General features: G+C 33.8%; 10 protein-coding genes and 1 pseudogene across 11 annotated transcripts, besides 1 other annotated feature; 4 read left to right on the top strand and 7 right to left on the bottom strand.

Moving 5' to 3' along the window:
- Nucleotides 1-15,610: part of a mobile genetic element that runs on past the window's edge.
- Nucleotides 54-673, top strand: TVAGG3_0643080 (uncharacterized protein; the record flags this gene model as incomplete). The annotated part of the gene is made up of 1 exon (XM_051241350.1): nt 54-673. A coding segment is annotated over one exon (620 nt), but the record flags the coding sequence as incomplete, so codon positions are not given.
- Nucleotides 889-1,803, top strand: TVAGG3_0643070 (organellar and viral DNA polymerase type B; the record flags this gene model as incomplete). Its single annotated transcript, XM_001297454.1, has 1 exon — nt 889-1,803. The coding sequence occupies one exon, from the start codon at nt 889-891 to the stop codon at nt 1,801-1,803; it is 915 nt and encodes a 304-aa protein (XP_001297455.1).
- Nucleotides 2,391-2,687, bottom strand: TVAGG3_0643060 (uncharacterized protein; the record flags this gene model as incomplete). The annotated part of the gene is made up of 1 exon (XM_001297453.1): nt 2,391-2,687. One exon carries the CDS (start codon nt 2,685-2,687, stop codon nt 2,391-2,393), a length of 297 nt encoding a protein of 98 aa, XP_001297454.1.
- On the top strand, nt 3,295-4,119 carry TVAGG3_0643050 (KilA, N-terminal/APSES-type HTH, DNA-binding family; the record flags this gene model as incomplete). Its single annotated transcript, XM_001297452.1, has 1 exon — nt 3,295-4,119. One exon carries the CDS (start codon nt 3,295-3,297, stop codon nt 4,117-4,119), a length of 825 nt encoding a protein of 274 aa, XP_001297453.1.
- On the bottom strand, nt 4,657-5,327 carry TVAGG3_0643040 (annotated as a pseudogene). Its single transcript has one exon. A coding segment is annotated over exon 1 (671 nt).
- TVAGG3_0643030 (P-loop containing nucleoside triphosphate hydrolases family) lies at nt 5,328-5,532 on the bottom strand (the record flags this gene model as incomplete). The annotated part of the gene is made up of 1 exon (XM_051241349.1): nt 5,328-5,532. A coding segment is annotated over one exon (205 nt), but the record flags the coding sequence as incomplete, so codon positions are not given.
- TVAGG3_0643020 (uncharacterized protein) lies at nt 5,568-6,044 on the top strand (the record flags this gene model as incomplete). Its single annotated transcript, XM_001297450.2, has 1 exon — nt 5,568-6,044. One exon carries the CDS (start codon nt 5,568-5,570, stop codon nt 6,042-6,044), a length of 477 nt encoding a protein of 158 aa, XP_001297451.2.
- On the bottom strand, nt 6,150-6,480 carry TVAGG3_0643010 (protein of unknown function, DUF4108 family; the record flags this gene model as incomplete). The annotated part of the gene is made up of 1 exon (XM_051241348.1): nt 6,150-6,480. A coding segment is annotated over one exon (331 nt), but the record flags the coding sequence as incomplete, so codon positions are not given.
- On the bottom strand, nt 6,517-7,152 carry TVAGG3_0643000 (uncharacterized protein; the record flags this gene model as incomplete). The annotated part of the gene is made up of 1 exon (XM_051241347.1): nt 6,517-7,152. The coding sequence occupies one exon, from the start codon at nt 7,150-7,152 to the stop codon at nt 6,517-6,519; it is 636 nt and encodes a 211-aa protein (XP_051087934.1).
- Nucleotides 12,319-12,810, bottom strand: TVAGG3_0642990 (protein of unknown function, DUF4106 family; the record flags this gene model as incomplete). The annotated part of the gene is made up of 1 exon (XM_051241346.1): nt 12,319-12,810. The coding sequence occupies one exon, from the start codon at nt 12,808-12,810 to the stop codon at nt 12,319-12,321; it is 492 nt and encodes a 163-aa protein (XP_051087933.1).
- On the bottom strand, nt 14,043-14,336 carry TVAGG3_0642980 (protein of unknown function, DUF4106 family; the record flags this gene model as incomplete). The annotated part of the gene is made up of 1 exon (XM_051241345.1): nt 14,043-14,336. A coding segment is annotated over one exon (294 nt), but the record flags the coding sequence as incomplete, so codon positions are not given.
- Nucleotides 15,611-17,682: the final 2,072 nt, after the last annotated feature.

Below are 17,682 nucleotides of genomic sequence, written 5' to 3'. Positions count from 1 at the left end.
AATGTCCGACGTCCCACCAAAAAATATTTTTTATTTTTATTGTAAGAACAGAAATGTCAGTCGAAGCAAAAACGTTCACGAACAAATCTAATGGCGAAACATTCACAAAAGGCACTTACAACGGTATTGAAGTCTTACGTAGAGACAAGGATGGTTATATAAATGCAACAAATATGTGTCAGCAGTTTAGGAAGGACTTTAGAAGGTTGTTGGAAAATAAGTCCTGGGAAGAGTATTTTGAGGCATTTTGTGAAGAATATACCAACCCGCGGAAAACAGCGGGTTGCTTTTTATACAAAATTCATGCAGGAATTCCTGATGAAATCAAACAGGTTAGAGGAATGTATGTAGACCCAAGACTTGTAAACTATATAGCAATGTGGGCTTCTCCAAAATATTGCATAGCAGTTGGAAAAATTATGGACTCCATAGACAAGAAAGTTCATGAGAAATTAGATGAAGAAGAACTTGAAGATACAGTAGAGAATGCAAAACCTTTGTTCGAAGAAGAAGTTAGAAAAATGCATGAAAAACAAATAGAACATGAACGTGAGATATGTTCTGGTTATAGAGACTCTCCATACGAACTAGACCAATGGGAACAAGAAGATTTAAAGAGAGAATTTAGAGAATATGAACTCGCTAAGATAGCATTTGAAGCTGCAGAAAAGAAGTTAAAAGTTTGGGGTCGTTTTGTAAAAAAATATTGTGAGTAAATGAACCATTTATTTTTATTGAATTCAGCAAAAATATAATTTAGGTGAAGAGGTGAGATGTCACCCGTTTTTTCACCTGTTTTTTCACCTCATGAATTTTCATGAATTTTCCCGAAATAAAAAATAAAGTTAGTTTTTTTAAAAAAATATTTTTTATTTTTATTGTAAGAACATGTTAGCAACAACAGCACCAAACTCGTTAGTCATGAACCCAACTTCAATGTTAGTAGAGATGAAAAGCTTCATTCCTTCTTCATATACTTTCGAAACAGAAATCCAGAAGATAAAGCAAGAACTTTTAACAAGTAATTTAGACTGTAGTGCGAAAGATGAAACAAATGAACAGTATCTTTATGAAATGCAGGACATTATTGACCATTTGCCTAAACTACCTGAAATCCAACAACAAAAGCTCACTATTCCTGAATTCGACGAAATTGAAGTCAAAGCAACTGACTCAGTAGAAATAAAGAAGTTCATACGAAAGGTAAACTATGAGTTTCTAGGATTTCATTGCAACCATAAGGTTATGGACAAAGATTGCGACATGGTATATAAGAACATCTCTGACATATATAAATCTGGGGAGTTTAAGACATACGACAACTTTGTTTCGTTAGTTGCTGAATGTGTATGGCAGATAAGAGATAAAGATAGAAGAGGTAAGGTATGGAATGAACAGATAAAACCCGCAACTTTTGAGTTAAAGAGAGCAATTGACGCCTTAGTTGTTTTAGCAGGTAAGGTTTCAGAATATAACGCAAAAATGAACCCACAATGTTCTAAATGTAAAGCAGCAATGAGGAAATATAACTACTCCGTCAAAGAGATAGAACGTATGCGAAACGACTATGCTGACTTAAAGAAAGAAGCAGAAAAACCAGCAGAAAATAAAATGGATATGTTAGCATTTCTGAACAAAAACTATCCAACAGCAGAAGATTTCCTATTATCTGACGTCAAGAAGAAGTATAAAGAAACTTTCGGTATCGTTAAAACATTCGATGTACTGACAGAAGAAATAGAAGCTACAAAACTGTTTAGGATTTCAAATATACATCGTACAATTCATGTAAAACGCTTATAAAATAACAGGTGAGAAAAGAGGTGAGAAAACGGGTGAGATGTCACCTCTTCACCTAAACATTATTTTTTGCTGAATTCAGCAACAAAATTCTGAGTAAAATAATTTTTAGGGCATGTGTCAAACCGTTGAGTTTTCACAAAATTTAAAAAATAACTTGGGTGAGAAAAGAGGTGAGAAAACGGGTGAGATGTCACCTCTTCACCTAAAATATATTTTTGCCGAGTAAAATGACCAAATTTCATTATATAACTGTTATTTTTTTACGAAGAGAACTTTGACACTTCGTAAAAAAAATCCCTGAAATCATATCTTTTATACAAAATTCAAGAGGTGAGAAAACAGGTGAGAAAACGGGTGAGATGTCACCTCTTCACCTAAAATATATTTTTGTCTGATTTACGCTCATTACGATGAAGTCTTGACAAAACATTTACGAAGAAGTCTTGACAAAGCATATACGAAGAAGTCTTGACAAAACATTTACGATGAAATCATGAAAATTCAAGAGGTGAGAAAACAGGTGAGAAAACGGGTGAGATGTCACCTCTTCACCTAAAATATATTTTTGGTCCGGGAACAACTTTCTCTCAATTGGAGCTGTGGCATAATCTTTGCGTAAACGGTTCAGACCTTCTTCGAACTCTTGGTCTCTCTTCGATTTGGATTGAGATTGGAATTGCTGGAACATCCAAGGGTTGGGGAAGTAAGGCATAGGCTGAGGAGGGTAGTTCGGGAAGCCTTGTAGTGGAAATTGGTAGTAACCTTGAGGTGGAAATTGGTAGTAATTTGGATTGAGATTGGAATTGCTGGAACTGAGGTGCAGGGGCTGGTGCTTTAGGTTCCTCTGGTTTGAGATTGGACTCGGTTGGTGGGACGTCGGACATTCGTCTGTGGCTTAACCGTCGGACCACAACGATAAAAATCTCTGCTCCTAGCAGTACTGCTACTGACAGTAGCAGTACTTTTACTGACAGTAGCAGTACTTTTACTGACAGTAGCAGTACTTTTACTGACAGTAGCAGTACTTTATCGTCGAAAACCCTCTCAAATTTTCCTTTTTACTGACATTAGCAGTACTTTTACTGACAGTAGCAGTACTTTTTCTGACAGTAGCAGTACTTTTACTGACAGTAGCAGTACTTTTACTGACAGTAGCAGTACTTTTACTGACAGTAGCAGAGATTTTTATCGTCCAACTTTACAAATGTAAACTTATATCGTTCTATTTTCTTCACTAGGGTCTAACACCAAAGTAACCTATGTACATGAAATTTCACTGCATAAAAGGAAAAAAACCTGCGCGAATCGGGATTTGAACCGAGGTCTTCGACGCCTTTAACGAGGTAGCCCATACCACTGAGCTATGAGCCGCTTGCATATTTTTAAGTAAAATATAGTATATTTGTCATACCGTGAAGGATGACCAAACTTAAAAAAAATAAAGTTAGTTTTATTTTTATTTATTTTTTTATTTTGTATGTAAAGACAGATATGTCAACAACAGAGAACACAACAACAGTTATAGTCCATGAAGCTATAAATGAAGAATATGAATGGATACAATATAACAAACAATTGCGTCTAATTCGTTCGGTCAAAGACGATATGTACCAAATGCAAAGTATTTTGACGGCTTGTTTTGCTCCAGACACTAAACACGCAGACGACTGGTTCAAAAACCAAAGCACACAAGAACTTTTGAGTGAAATTTCTCTAGACCGAACTTTTTCGGTCTTGCATAAAACACATGAAAATCGTAAAAATTTGCCAATAAATTTAAGAGGATATTATGTACATAGACTTCTTGTAAATGCAGTTGCAATGTGGGCTTCGCCTCGTTATGCTTGGCATGTTTACAAACTTCTTGACGAAATTCACAGACAAGAACGTGAAGAGATGGAAAAGAAACTTCATGCAAAAGATGAAGTCATTGAAGCAAAAGACAAAAGCATTCAGAAAAGAATACCACGTTCGGTACCAAAAGGAAAGGAAAAGAACTATAAGTATATGATTTATACTGAAGAGATGGAAAATGAAGAAGACAGAGATATGGTTATGTTGCATTTAGTCAGAAGAAACAACAAAAGCTTTTACGACCTTGCTAAGATTTACAAATCTGACAGAAATTGGTTCTATCGCGAAAACTTACCGATTTCAATGACACCAAATGAAGATGTGAAACAAATAGTTCAAGATACGTTACCTCAAACACACTATGATATTAAAGGTTGTACAATTCTTACCTTCAAAGAAGATTTGCCATTGTTAAAGGAAAAAATAACAGAGTATTTTGACAACTTCAAACAAGCAGAGTAAATTGCACTCTTTATTTTTACGCTTGACACCAAAGATGGCTCAGGTAGCTCTATAAGGTAAATTGTCTTGTCCGAGTCCTTCCTTCCAACATTCCGAGTCCTTCCTTCCGACAGGAAGAACTCTTGCATCCGACAGAAAAAGTTTTTCCCGACAACTGGAAGAACTCTTCCATCAGACAGGAAAATATTTTCTTGACAACTGGAAAAATTTTTCCAGTTGTTCGTCCGTAAACCATTCAAATTTTCGAAAATTGAGAACTTTTTGGTCGAACGACAGAAAAAGTTTTTCCATCCGACAGAAAAATATTTTCCCGACAACTGGAAAAGTCCTTCCTTCCAACTGGAAAAGTCCTTCCATCCGACAGGAAAAGTCCTTCCATCCGACAGGAAGAACTCTTCCATCAGACAGGAAGAACTCTTCCATCCGACAGGACACAAACGAATGTCCGACGTACCACCAACCGACAGCCCCAAAGCCAGAAGAACCGACAGACCCAGCACCACAACAGACTTACTAAGACTAAAACACTTAGATTTTTCAAGCTTGACTTTTTACAATTTGAACTTTGTTCGCGTAGATATGAATTCTGAAAGAAGTATGAGGGTCTTGTATGACTTTGTACCTCCCCCATAGTTCATGTCTGTCAAACTTACCTGCCATGGACTCTTTCATAAGTTCCATGAAATCGTCTTCGGACAATCCGGGGAAAAGTACAATGTCAGTAAGTATTCTTTTAACATCCTTACTTAAACTCTTGGCTGTCTGTACACAAATGACAACTGAGATGTTAAAGTGTCTGAGCTTCTTAAGAATTCGACACATGTCTTGTTCTCTATTCTTTAACAAAGGATGAGATGCAAAGTCGTCTAAGATAAGAAGACATCTGTGAGGGTAAGTCTTCCAATCGTAAGATTGCAATTTCTTCGAAATGTATTCTATCTCTTTCTGTTTGTTTCTGAAGTGTTTCTTCTCTAATATTCTCTGCATTTCCTCATTTGGGTCTTTAAACTTCGAATTTATATACTCATTTATAGCATTGTACTTCAAAACTCTTCTTTGGTACTTCTTTATCCAATCTAACAACTCAGAGTCTTTTATACATACTAACTTAGACTTTTTTATAATATCTTTGAACGAATTGACGGTTTGGTCAAATTGACCAGAAGTACTACAAATAACAACTAACTCATAGAATGGGTTCTTCTCATCTAGTTCTTGTTGTTGTGCAGCCATTTTAAGATAAGTGAAAGTCTTACCCGACCCAGGTGGTGCGATTAGACCTGTTATACCATTCTGAGCAAATAAGAACTTGTCATGTATGGGTTTTATCTGAGCATTTTCCAACTTCCTCTTGTTCTTATTTAAAACATTCTCAAATTTCTTGTCAATGTCAGCAAACTTTTTTTCTAACATATTTTTAGAAAAATTAAAATTTTTATCTTTTGAAAATGTCTAGCGATTTCGCTATCTATATTCGAGACAAGCTTTTCGACAGCAAAACATCTGTCGACCATAAAATCTTACATAGTGTAAACAAGAAAGGTGAATTTGTTCTAAAGTTCTGTTTCTGGGAATATGACAAGAACCATAAAACATTACAAAGAGCAGTCTTAAAATTTGTCAATGACAGACTTGTTGACAGAGATGACGCCGATTGGAAAGATGAAGTCCAACAAAAGTTCTTAGAATGCAAAGAAGACACATGCGCTGTTCTTGAAGATGAAATAGAAAACAGAATAGATGAGCTATTAAAGGACAAAGAACTTTTACATAAATATGGTTCGGAGAAATTTGACATAACTCCACCAGAAAAGAAGAAGAGAGAAAAGAAAGAGAAGAAAGTAGAAGAGAAGAAAGAAAAGAAAGTAGAAGAAGAGAAGAAAGAACCTGAACCAGTTCCAGAGAAAAAGAAATTTGACATGTAAAAATAAAATTTTATTTTTAGAACATTTCTGGGTCAATGTCAATGTTCTCTTCCTCTTTAGGAGCAAACACTGGTTTAGACTCTAAAATCTTTTTACCCAATTTACCTTGAACTTCAACTATCTTAGACTCATAATATTCATAGTCGTCTGCTTTCTTTGGTTCATAAGGTATAACAAGTTTGTATGCTTTGCCTTCTTTAAGGTTTGAAAACCTTCTGTCAAAACTTTCTTTGACTGTTAACAAACCTTCTATGTCTAAGTCTTCAAAAGTTGCACCACTTTTTCTAACAACAGCAAACTTAACTGGTGCAATGTTCCAAACTTTGTCAAATGTAGACTTTTCAAAATTATAGAAGTAAACATTCAAATATGCGAATGGAGCTAACTTATCTTTGACTTCTGTCATGTACTTATTTACTGAGATGAATTTTGCCATCTTTTCTATCGGATAAAAAAATATTTTTTTTTAAATTTACTCAGAAAAATTTTTCTTTGTATATACGCCGTTCTGTATGTCTAAAAGATTTTTGACATTTGCCAAGAATGTTCGTTTAGACGCTGCCATATAACCATATTCTTGACAATATTGTTTATATTCATCGTACAATGACCTTTCATCTAAACACTCAAAGTTAGTCTCATCTATAAACAGTTCATATACACTCTTGTTTGCTTCTAACAATGTTTGTCTCTCTTCGGTATATGGAATTTGTCTTGGATTGAACTTAGAAATATCTAATGTCATAAAATATGAGAACAAGTGGTTGTAAAAGTCAGATGTCAAAGTTTCTGCTAAGTCGTCAAAATATTCTGTATCTTGCATATGAGAATCTGACGTTCTGACAACTACATATCTTCTGTCAGAACTTTCTAACTTCATCGGAACAGCATTGTTTGAAACCATAATGAAGTTTGCAACATTTTCACAAACTCTTTGGTCTTTATATTTTCTTTCAACAACTCCAACTTTGTCTGTTATAAGACTCTTCAAAGCATCTGAGTTCAAAACTTTTGTTGTATCTATACTTTGAAGTTCGTTACATACTATAAGTTTCATATTCTCTATTGAGGAGTTAAACTTGCCACAGATGTTTTCTAAGTTTGTCATATTCGGATTCGAATAACCTTCTAACAGTTTGCACAAAATATCTGTAAAGAAAGTGTTCTTACCAGTTCCTTGTTTTCCAATTATAATGAGAGCAGTTTCATTTTTAGCACTTGGATGTTGTAAGATGTTTGCAAACCAACATAAGATATACTCATAAACCTTTTCGTTTCCATTGCATATAATTTCTTTGACATGGTCTAACCAAGCTTCTATAACATTTTCTTTCCATTCTACTTGTTCGTATTTATATCCAGTGAAGATAGAATAGAAGTTTGGAGAAGGTGTATAGAACTTTATACCTCGAACTGAAAAATCTTCTAACTTTGACAATAAGATATCCCAAGCATCTAACATCTTCATACCAACTTGTACGACTTTTTTTTCTTAAGTTTCTGTCTACATTCTTGTTCAGACACTATTGTTGCTCTTGGTTTGTTAAAGACAACATCCCATTCTTTCATGACATAACATTCTGGGGCAGAGTCAACATAAATGACTAAACGTTTCAAATTCTCGACTGCTTTGTTATAGTCTCGAAATGGACACATATTTCTGAATGCTTGGAAGTCATAAAAATCTGAAACATCTATTCTGTACATTTTTATAAAATAAAAAAAATATTTTTTTTTATTCTTGACTTTGTTTGTTCCATTTGTTGCATTTGTTGTTCTTGAGCTATTTGTTGTTGAAGTTGTTCTTGTAGTACAATACTTTCACCAGTTGCATCTTCCAATTCGAAACTTTCTGCCGTCATTGACAAATACATAGGACATAAAAGTTTTACAGGAACAAAGTTTGCGTCAACTAATGTCAACGTTATACTTGCCAAAGTGTTTGAGTTCACTAAGGTTGAAAATTCTGCATTCGAATGAACAATAGGCAAACCAGCAGAGAAAGTATTGTTTATACGCATAAGTATCTTTTGGTCATAATAGTTTCTGTCGACATTCGAATAACACTTTGAACCTAAGTTTGAAACAATATATAAGATTGGTGTGCTTAATGTCAATGGAATAGACATTCCTTGTATGACACCTTTTCCTGTTATAGGAAACTGTTGGTAGTAAAAACCAGAAATAAGTTTTGTATTATAGCTCATATCGTTTATAGTAAACTCAGTCGGACATCCAAACATAATGAAACCTGCTCTAGTTGCAGCACATGTTACACTCGTACGTAAAGTATTAAATAAGTCAACAAAACCTGTTGGTGGTATATCTGAGTAAGTATCTTCAAAGGAGTATTTTTTACCATTCACAACAATAAAGTCTTCTGGTGTCAAAAGAGCAAAACAGGCTTTAGTCGTCATTGTGTTTAAGGTTAGTTTACAATATCGTCCTTGAGGACTTTGTAAGTTTGTTGTTATAGAATTATATGACTCAGGGTTTTTAGTCGTAATAGTATAAACCATTATGTCTTCTGCCATTTTACTTAGCAAATAAATTTTAATGAAATGTTGTGGTCGTCAAATATTTTTATAACGTCTGGGAAACTATATTTTAAGTTCAACGTTTCACCTCCTTTCATAACGTATATCTTGTCAATGACATTATATGAAACACCACAGCAACTAACGTCGGGTTCTATTTCTTTGATGTTTATTCGTCTGCCTCTGTCAAAAGTTTCAATAGTTCTTTCAAAACTTCATGAGGTGCAATGACATATGAGTTCACTTTACAGGGTTGTGTTCGACCAAGTTTAACATTATACCTAAAGCTTGACAAATCTTCTCCTGAGTTTTGAAGTTTGTTTTTCAGTTGTTGGTAGTCGTTTCGAATATCTGCAACAGAACTTAAGTCTCTGCTAACTTCAGGGTATGTTGGTTGTTCTTTTACAGGAACAATTGTTTATACCATCTTGGTCTTCGTATGGTTTCCCCACTTCAACATCTTCTTCTTTGACATTGACAACAACACTTTGACTGTTTGTTTGAGTTGGGTGAATTTAACTTCACATCTGCCACCGCCATTAAACCTTTTGAAACACTTACGCTTCTATTTTTCGGAAATGACATTTTACTTAGAATAAAAGATGGACGTATTCGGATATCTTATTGAATGAGCAGAACAAAGTTTATACTCACAAACAATACAAATACATTGACAGAATAGTTCTTTACACAAACAATGGAAAATGTTTATAGAATAGCATCTTTGCTGAACCAAAATATTTTCATAAAGCAAAGAAAAGTTGGTATAACTGAAATGGTGAAAGTTTCTTGAAGCAGACAAAAATATAACAACAAAACTGACCGATATTTCTAAAGGTAAGTTTATAATACAATTTTATGTCAAAACTGGCGTACTGTCAATATTTGACGGAGAGAAGTCAGTTCAAGAACAACTTACTGACCTGCTGCCAAAATCTGCTCGATGGAAGCTGTCGTTATGCCAATCTGAGGAGCCCCAGCAGGTTTCATGAACGAATCTTCAAAAGAGCATCTTCCGTGAAAAGTGCTATTGGTTTTGTAAAACTTCTTTGCTCTCAGTTCATCTGGACCGTCTCTTGTCACCAGTATATTGTATTTGAACTGTACCAACAGTTGAAATACCACCCATAAAGTCTTCTGAGTCAGCAAATGGAATGCCAAGCCAAAAGTTTGAACGGTCTCCATTTGTATATTGAGTTTTTTGACCTCCTGTATGAGTCCATACTTTCACATATGGCATAATAGAACTTTGCATTTCAGGGTTAATGGTTGTTGTGAAGTTGTTGTTAAAGTTCATAGCATCTAATGTCAAGTTGTATGACCTCATATCCTCAACTGTAGAATATTCTTCTCTTGGATAATATTTGCCATCTATGTTTATATGATATTTAATACCGGGGTTGTAGAAACAAGAATAGTCAATTTATAGTTCGTCTGAACAGTACAAACATAGTATCTGCATGTTTCATTGCAGTTGTTAAAGCAATATCTGTTCTTGCACCTGGGTCAGCACTTTGGTTTCCAACTTCACCTGCAAAGTCTTTGACAGATATTTGGTGTATAGGGAACATAAGTGGAACTGCAATATATTTGGCAGCTAAAGCATTTGAAATATCTGGGTCCAACATATAGACTGCAAGTCTGCTTTCTATTCTCTTGCATTCAAATTTTTCGCATGTGAACTTACTGGGTCCCAAGCATCTCCAGCAGCATTGAAATAAAGTTTACTTCAGTGTTGAGGTTTGAGAAACCAAAGTCTAAGTCAACTTTGTTTTTGCAAAAGTCGGCGAATGACATTTTATTTGTTCCCACTACTTCTGTAAGAGTGAATGGGTCTTGTGTTGGTGCAATGACTAAGTATATTTTTGCTTGGAGTAAGTTCGATAGAAATTTTTCCTGCCCAGTTTGGCAAGTATCTTAAAAACCTGAAGATGAGGAAAGATGACAAAGGAACTCTAAGTTTCAGTTTTACTTTGGTTACTGCTGCTGCAGTTTGTCCAGAAAGGTTAACATAAACTCCTGGAACGTTAGGGTCAAGTCTTCTTATTTTCTCAATAGTTGCATACTGGTCTGTTTGTTCTCTAGCTTGTGGTTGTACTGAGTTTCTCAAAGCGAACCATTCATAGTTTGCCCATGTTACTGTTTGAACTAAGTCAGAGTTAGAATATATCTTATATCCCATGAAAACTTCTGGAGCATATTGGTATCCGACATAGAAAATTCCATTGCAACCTTTCTTGTCAGACAACTTGGCAGAAGGTTTTATTTCAATGTCTTGTTCCACGTATAAGAAAGAGTTGTCAATAGAAATTATATGAAACCTGTCGCAAGCAATATCTACTGTTGTTGAAGAACCTTCTCCAAACTCACCTACGTTTCCATAAGAAACAGCAGTTGTATATTCGTAAGTTCCAGGAACTATTTCTGACCTTCTAATGGCATTGTCGCATTCGTTATACCATTCGGAAACATTTCCATTCATAGCATCCAAAACTGTTGGCGTTATATTCTGAGCGGCGTACATTTCATATGAGTAAAAATATAGAATAGTTGGATTTATATGTCATAATAGAACCACGTGGACCAAGCTTTACTTTCTTCCTGACTGAGTTTTTAACTCTTCTTTTTCCTTCATTGCCCTCTGCTTCAAGTTGTTGCATCTTTGCATTATGTTCATCTAGTATGTTGCAAATTTTCCATGCCCTTTTTGCCTTTTGGCTCTGGTCGCCCATCTCAGGTAACCTATATCCTAGAAAGAGTTTGTCATAGTCTGTATTTGAGTCTTCGCGTATTGTTTGCATGACTCTTTCCTGAGTTTCCGTTCAAGCTCTTCAAACAGTGCCTGTCCATATGGAATATGCTCGTTTCCAAATATATGTTTTGTAGCCATTCTGGTTTTCTTTCCATGTTACCAACTATATCTTTTGTGAATGGGAAAGCTTTTACCCAATCTTTCAGTCTTGCGTCGTTTATTTCTGTAGTTGGTTTTATTTTGTCAAGGAACATGTTTTTTCAATACTAACATTTCATTTGGTACTGTCAATTTGAGTTTTCTTAAATATTCATCCCTTCTCAGTTCATTGTCTGCAAAGTAAGTTTTTATGACATTTTGCAAACTTTCATTTGCAAGGTCATGTACAATAGGTTCTCTTCCTTCTCTCTCCCTAACTGTCTTTCTAAACTCTTCACCAAATATACCATCTCTATGGTTCTGTGTAGTTCTTTGAGATAAATGTTCTAGAACGTCAGGTGTTATATTTCCATCAGCCATGTTCATTTCATACTGGTCCAAAATATCTGCATGTTTCATATCTTTCAATGGCATTAAAGCCGCGCTTAAAATACCAGCTATATCTCGTTCACCATTGACTTCCATTGCGTCTACAACTTCTTGGAATTGTGGTTGTAAGTTTATGAACCACCTATCCGGATTAGCTTTATGACCCCATCTCATTGTAGTTCCATCGTCTGCAGAAACAAAAGTAGGTTTGTTTCCATCTTGGTTAGGTTCTGAATGAACTTTAAACAATGTTTCATTTCTATATGTTTTCTTGAAATTTAACCTTTTATTTTCACCGAGTTCATCCAAAGATTGAACGTTAAATGCTCGTAAGTAAAAAGGGTTGTTGTATTTGTGTACATTTTTTTTCAGTTCTTCCATTCTATGCTGGATATTTTCATCTGATGTTGGAGTCTTTTGTATGTCGGCAAACATTTTTCGATATTCTTCTACTATGTCAGCCGAATTTTTTTTTAGACTCTTGGAAATATTCCATATTCTCCGCATACTCTTGTTGAGGGTCAAGATTTTTCGGCTGTTCCAAATCTTCATCTAGTTCTGTGAAGTTAGTTTCCAAAGGAAGGACTTGTTCGTTTCCTTCAGGCTCTTCTAGCTGTTGTTGCTGAACTATTTCTTCCATGTCTGGTTGTATCTGAACTTCTTCCTGTGGAGTTTCTTGTACCTCATCTGCTGGCATTTCATATATTCCGAGACCGTTTTCAACAATTTCCCTATCTACGTCATCCGCATTCATAAGCTTTTGTTCTTTCGTTCCGTCTCTATTTTTTACGCGTTTCATGACGAAAGTTGAATTGTCATTTAGCTCTGACATCAAATATCTCGGAGTAAATTCATCCATGTCATTTGGATGATATGCTATTAAATCATATCCCTTAGCGAGCTTGTATTTTCCAGGTTTGAGATTATATCCGTTTTGGTGCTGAGCCATAAAGCTAAATAGGTTCGGGTCAGTATTTCCATCCTTGAACTTTCCAATAGCTTCTTTATATCTGTCACTAAAGTCAACAGTATCTGGGAAACCACACTCTTCTTTAAGCATTTTTAAGAATTCTTGGTTTCCTTGTTCTCTACTTCTTTTATGTCCTTGCTCTGTTTGTGGTTGTTGTTGTGCAGGGTTTTGAACTGTTGGTTGCTGTGCTGGTTGTTGTGTTGGTTGTTGTGCTGGTTGTGGAGGTGGTTTGTTGTGCTGGTTGTTGTGCATGCCTGTGTCTGTGTCCATGTGACGATGTAAATGTTCTAGGTAGTCCTGGTGCAGGTGCTTCTCTTGGAGGGTTTGGTGGTATATAAGTTCCACCAGCTGGCACATATGTTCCATCTGCAGCGTAATGTCCTACCTGACTTTTCGTTTTTAAGAAAGCATTTACTAGGTCTGTTTTGGTCTGTTGTAACTCTTTTTCTTGACTTTTCACAACAGTTGCTCTAACGGCGTCATAGGCACTTTGAACTGCCTGTCTCGTTGCTGCATCTGTTATTTTCGTCATATTTTGTGCTACTTCTTTTAACTCTTTGTCGAAACCTTCAGACTTCAGTTTCTTTCCAGATGAGAAGTCGTTCACTTGTTTCACCTTACTATGAAGAGCTTCGAAAGCGTTCTTAAAGTCAGCATTTGTTAAAGCTTCATTTGAACTGTCTTCATCCGCTTGTATTTTTGTCCTTATTGACCCTATGAGTTGGGCTGCTTTAGCGTTGGCTTGGGCATCTAACCAGTCATTATTAGCTTTTATATATTCTGCGCTTTTCATTGCCTTTTGCATGGCTGCGTCGTTATTTTTACTTTCTTGTGCTAAGTTTTCATACTGTACGGTTTGGTTTTGCAACTGTAAAAGTTTTTCTGCCTTTACATTTGCTTCAACTTCTTTTTTATACTCATCGCTATCCATATATGTCTCAGGGCTTTTGTTTTATTTCTTCATCTTTCAGTACTTTATATTGAGTAGTATGGTTTTTCAAATTTATGACATCTTGTTCCATTTTTGCTACTTCTGCTGCTTTTTCTGACACTTTTTTCGCATATTCCTCTGTACTTAGTTCTTTCAGTTGTTCTTCTTTCTTCTTTTTCTCTACGTTTAACTCATTGAGTTTCTTTGTGTGTCTGTCATATTCTAGTTTCTTTTCGTTTTCACTTATTTGTTTCTGTATGTCTATGTTTGACTTTTTGACATCTGTTATTTGATTTTTGAGTGAACTCAAATTCATTTGACTTTGAGGGTTATAGGCTGTTCCGTCTGCAGCTCCACCATAGCCTGCCATTTTCGCTAAAAGTGCCGCTCTTAAACCTCCACTCTGTGCACCAACAACTCGGTTTAAAAGCATAGGATTGCTTGACATTTGTTGCAACATAGTGGGGTCATTCAGCATTTGTTGTTGCAACTGTTGTTGTGGTGTCAGTTTTACTATTGGATGTTTCAATGCTCTCTTCCTCTTACGTATATTCTTACGTAGCTTACGTGGCATTTTAAGTGAAGTTAAAAAGAGGCTTTTGACAGATGTTTATTGTGACTTCTTCGTAAAGACTTTATTGTGACTTCTTCGTAAAGACTTTGTTGAGATTTCTTCGTAAAGACTTTGTTGAGATTTCTTCGTAAATGACCCAAAAATATATTTTAGGTGAAGAGGTGAGATTTCACCTCTTTTTTCACCTCATTTCTCACCTCTTGAATTTTCATGAATTTCTTCGTAAAGACTTTGTTAAGACTTCTTCATCTAATTTCTCATGAACTTTCTTGTCTATGTTTTGTTGAGATTTCTTCGTAAAGACTTTGTTGAGATTTCTTCGTAAAGACTTTGTCAAGATTTCATCGTAAAGACTTTGTTGAGATTTCTTCGTAAATGACCCTAGTAGTATATTTTGGTGTAAATTTCATGAAAATTCAAGAGGGTGAAAAATTAGGTGAAAAAAACAGGTGAAATCTCACCTCTTCACCTAAACATTATTTTTGGTGTAAATTTCATGAAAATTCAAGAGGTGAGAAAAGAGGTGAAAAAACAGGTGAAATCTCACCTCTTCACCTAAACATTATTTTTGGTGTAAATTTCATGAAAATTCACGAGGTGAAAAATTAGGTGAAAAAACAGGTGAAATCTCACCTCTTCACCTAAACATTATTTTTGGTGTAAAATTCTGAGTAAAATGACAGATGGAACACATACTTTTTCAGTAAGTACATATGGGGTAGAAAAGAGGGTAGAAAACGGGGTAGATATACCCTTCTACCCTAAAATATATTTTTGTCTGATTTACGCTCATTACGATGAAGTTTTGACAAAGTCTTTACGAAGAAATCTTGACAAAGTCTTTACGAAGAAATCTTGACAAAGTCTTTACGATGAAGTTTTGACAAAGTCTTTACGATGAAGTTTTGACAAAGTCTTTACGATGAAATCTTGACAAAGTCTTTACGATGAAATCTTGACAAAGTCTTTACGATGAAATTCATGAAAATTCAAGAGGTGAAAAATGAGGTGAAAAAACAGGTGAAATCTCACCTCTTCACCTAAAATATATTTTTATTGAATTCTGTATAATATTCTGAGTAATATGACAGATGTTTATATAACACTTTCTCCGGTTTATAGGACCTCTCTCATATTCTATCTTGTCATATCAAAACTCATAGTCATGTTTGTCCTCTAAGACTTCATTTATACTAAACATCTTCAGGGCTAGAAGGCACGAAGTGCCTGGAAGCCCCACTACCTTTTTTTTTTTTTTTTTTTTTTTTTTTTTTTTTAAAATATCGTTAATAGCTTGATACTCTAAGGGTTATGAATTTTTTACATTATTTCCATTTGATATCTAAACGATTATTCACGCCCGTTGTATTCAAAAAATAAGGATAATTCAGATCAATTTTCATATTACGGATCAATTCTATGAATTTCGAGGAGCTGGAGAAAGAATGTTTAAATCCAAAAGCCCATTTACAAGATTTTACTTTTTTTTTGATGAAATTGCAATGATGTTATAATAAAACTATAATTTCCCTTGCACAAGAATCAGACTTAATCAAGTAATCATGCAACATCTATTTCATTATAAAAAAGGAGAATTTAATAGGCTTAAATTGATGATTTAGAAATTTTGATAATGATTTTCAATGTTTTACAAAAATAAATCGAATATTGGATTGTTAACAATATGAAGAGAAAATACCTTTTCACTAATATAATTATTTATTCTAATTTTTTAGATATTTTTTGAAATGATTAATTCTTGATTAATTTTTGATATTGATAATCACTCATACCCAAAATAATAGTAGACATAAACTTTGTCTAGAGGATATTGAATTCACTTGTTAAATTTTTGAAATTTTGAAAAGATATTTAATATTTTTTTAATTTAATTTTGCCCGAATTTATAGTGCACACATGTTTCATTATTTGTAACACTATCAAACTTAGATTGTTTCTAATAAATTTCAGGACAGAATTTCAAGTTAAATTTTAATTTTGATAAATAATTTAAATTTCAAAATATCAAGTTCAGTTCGACTATGTATGTAGTAATTCCTCAATAAAGTGCCAAAACCCTATTAAAATATATGAACATTTTCAACATTTTAATGTTTTTATTTAAAAATTTGTTGGAATATGAGCTTCAAACAATTATTATGTAAATAAAAATAATTAAATATATGTATTTATTCGTATTACAACCGGAGTAAGTCGATTCTTCCTTTCTTCTACTGAGTTTTGAATTTGATTTCGAATTGTAAAGAGATTCAAAGGGAAAATACTAGCGGAGAAAAACTACCTCCATGAAAGGGTCATAATGGAGTCAAGTTGTATTTTTTGATATTTTTTGCTTTTCGAGCCTAAATAGGTAGCCAAGATAATGCCTAAAAATAAGGTTCTAAATTCTGAAGTTTACATGATCCTCTCGTGTGCACCCTTAAAGGGGTATTGCTTATTTGGAAGTTTTTTTTATTAAAAATTGTCATTCAATTATTTTGAATATGCACTTTTAAAATTAGATGGAGAAAAGTTCTGTCTCTCAAAATTTTGTACAACGTCGTTTTTTTGTCAAAATTTGCTTTTTATAATTAGATATCAATTGAATTTAAATACTAAACTTTCAGAGAATTTGCATATTATTCTGTTCTAATTATAGAAAAAAAAAGTAGTTTGGAAGTGATTGAAATTTAATCTGAAATTCACTATTTAATATTTATTCATTTATAATATGGATTTGACAACATGATGCAATCAAGATTCAGAAGGGTACATAAAATTTAAAATAATAATGATTCAGAATCGGAAAAATTTCCTATATCCAGGATTTGAAAAATCAAATATCATTACTTATCTATGTCTATAGTTGATATTCATATGATAAACTATTAAAAATTCATATCTTAATTTTAAAGATTTTGATCTTTTTTATCAAAAATGATAAGATAAAGAGATTGAAATATTTCTAAATAGATAGATATCCACTCTAATATCAAAACCTAACATTATTATCTATTGATGGAATTCAAATAAAAATAGAATGAAAAATTTAGAACTGACAATTGAGATTCATTATCAACAATCACAAAATGAATCATTAAATGAATTGTAATGATTAAGCATGTAGAAATTCAGCACTATGATGTGAAAAATGCAGATACATTTGATCAAAATTTTTTTTGTCAAAAATTAATTTTTTTGTCAAAAACTATTTTTATAATTGTTTGCCAGAAATTTTTGGTTGAAACTATTTAATTGAAAAATGTCATATATGCTGTATGAGAACATAAATAGTGAAATAAGATCACAAAATATTTTATTTCAATTTCGGAAATCACAAAAAAAT

This window comes from Trichomonas vaginalis, chromosome III, assembly GCF_026262505.1.
Source record: "Trichomonas vaginalis G3 chromosome III, whole genome shotgun sequence".
NCBI classification, from domain to species: Eukaryota; Parabasalia; order Trichomonadida; family Trichomonadidae; genus Trichomonas; species Trichomonas vaginalis.
Note: the sequence above shows the minus strand (reverse complement) of the source record. Positions and strands in the feature narration are given on the sequence as shown.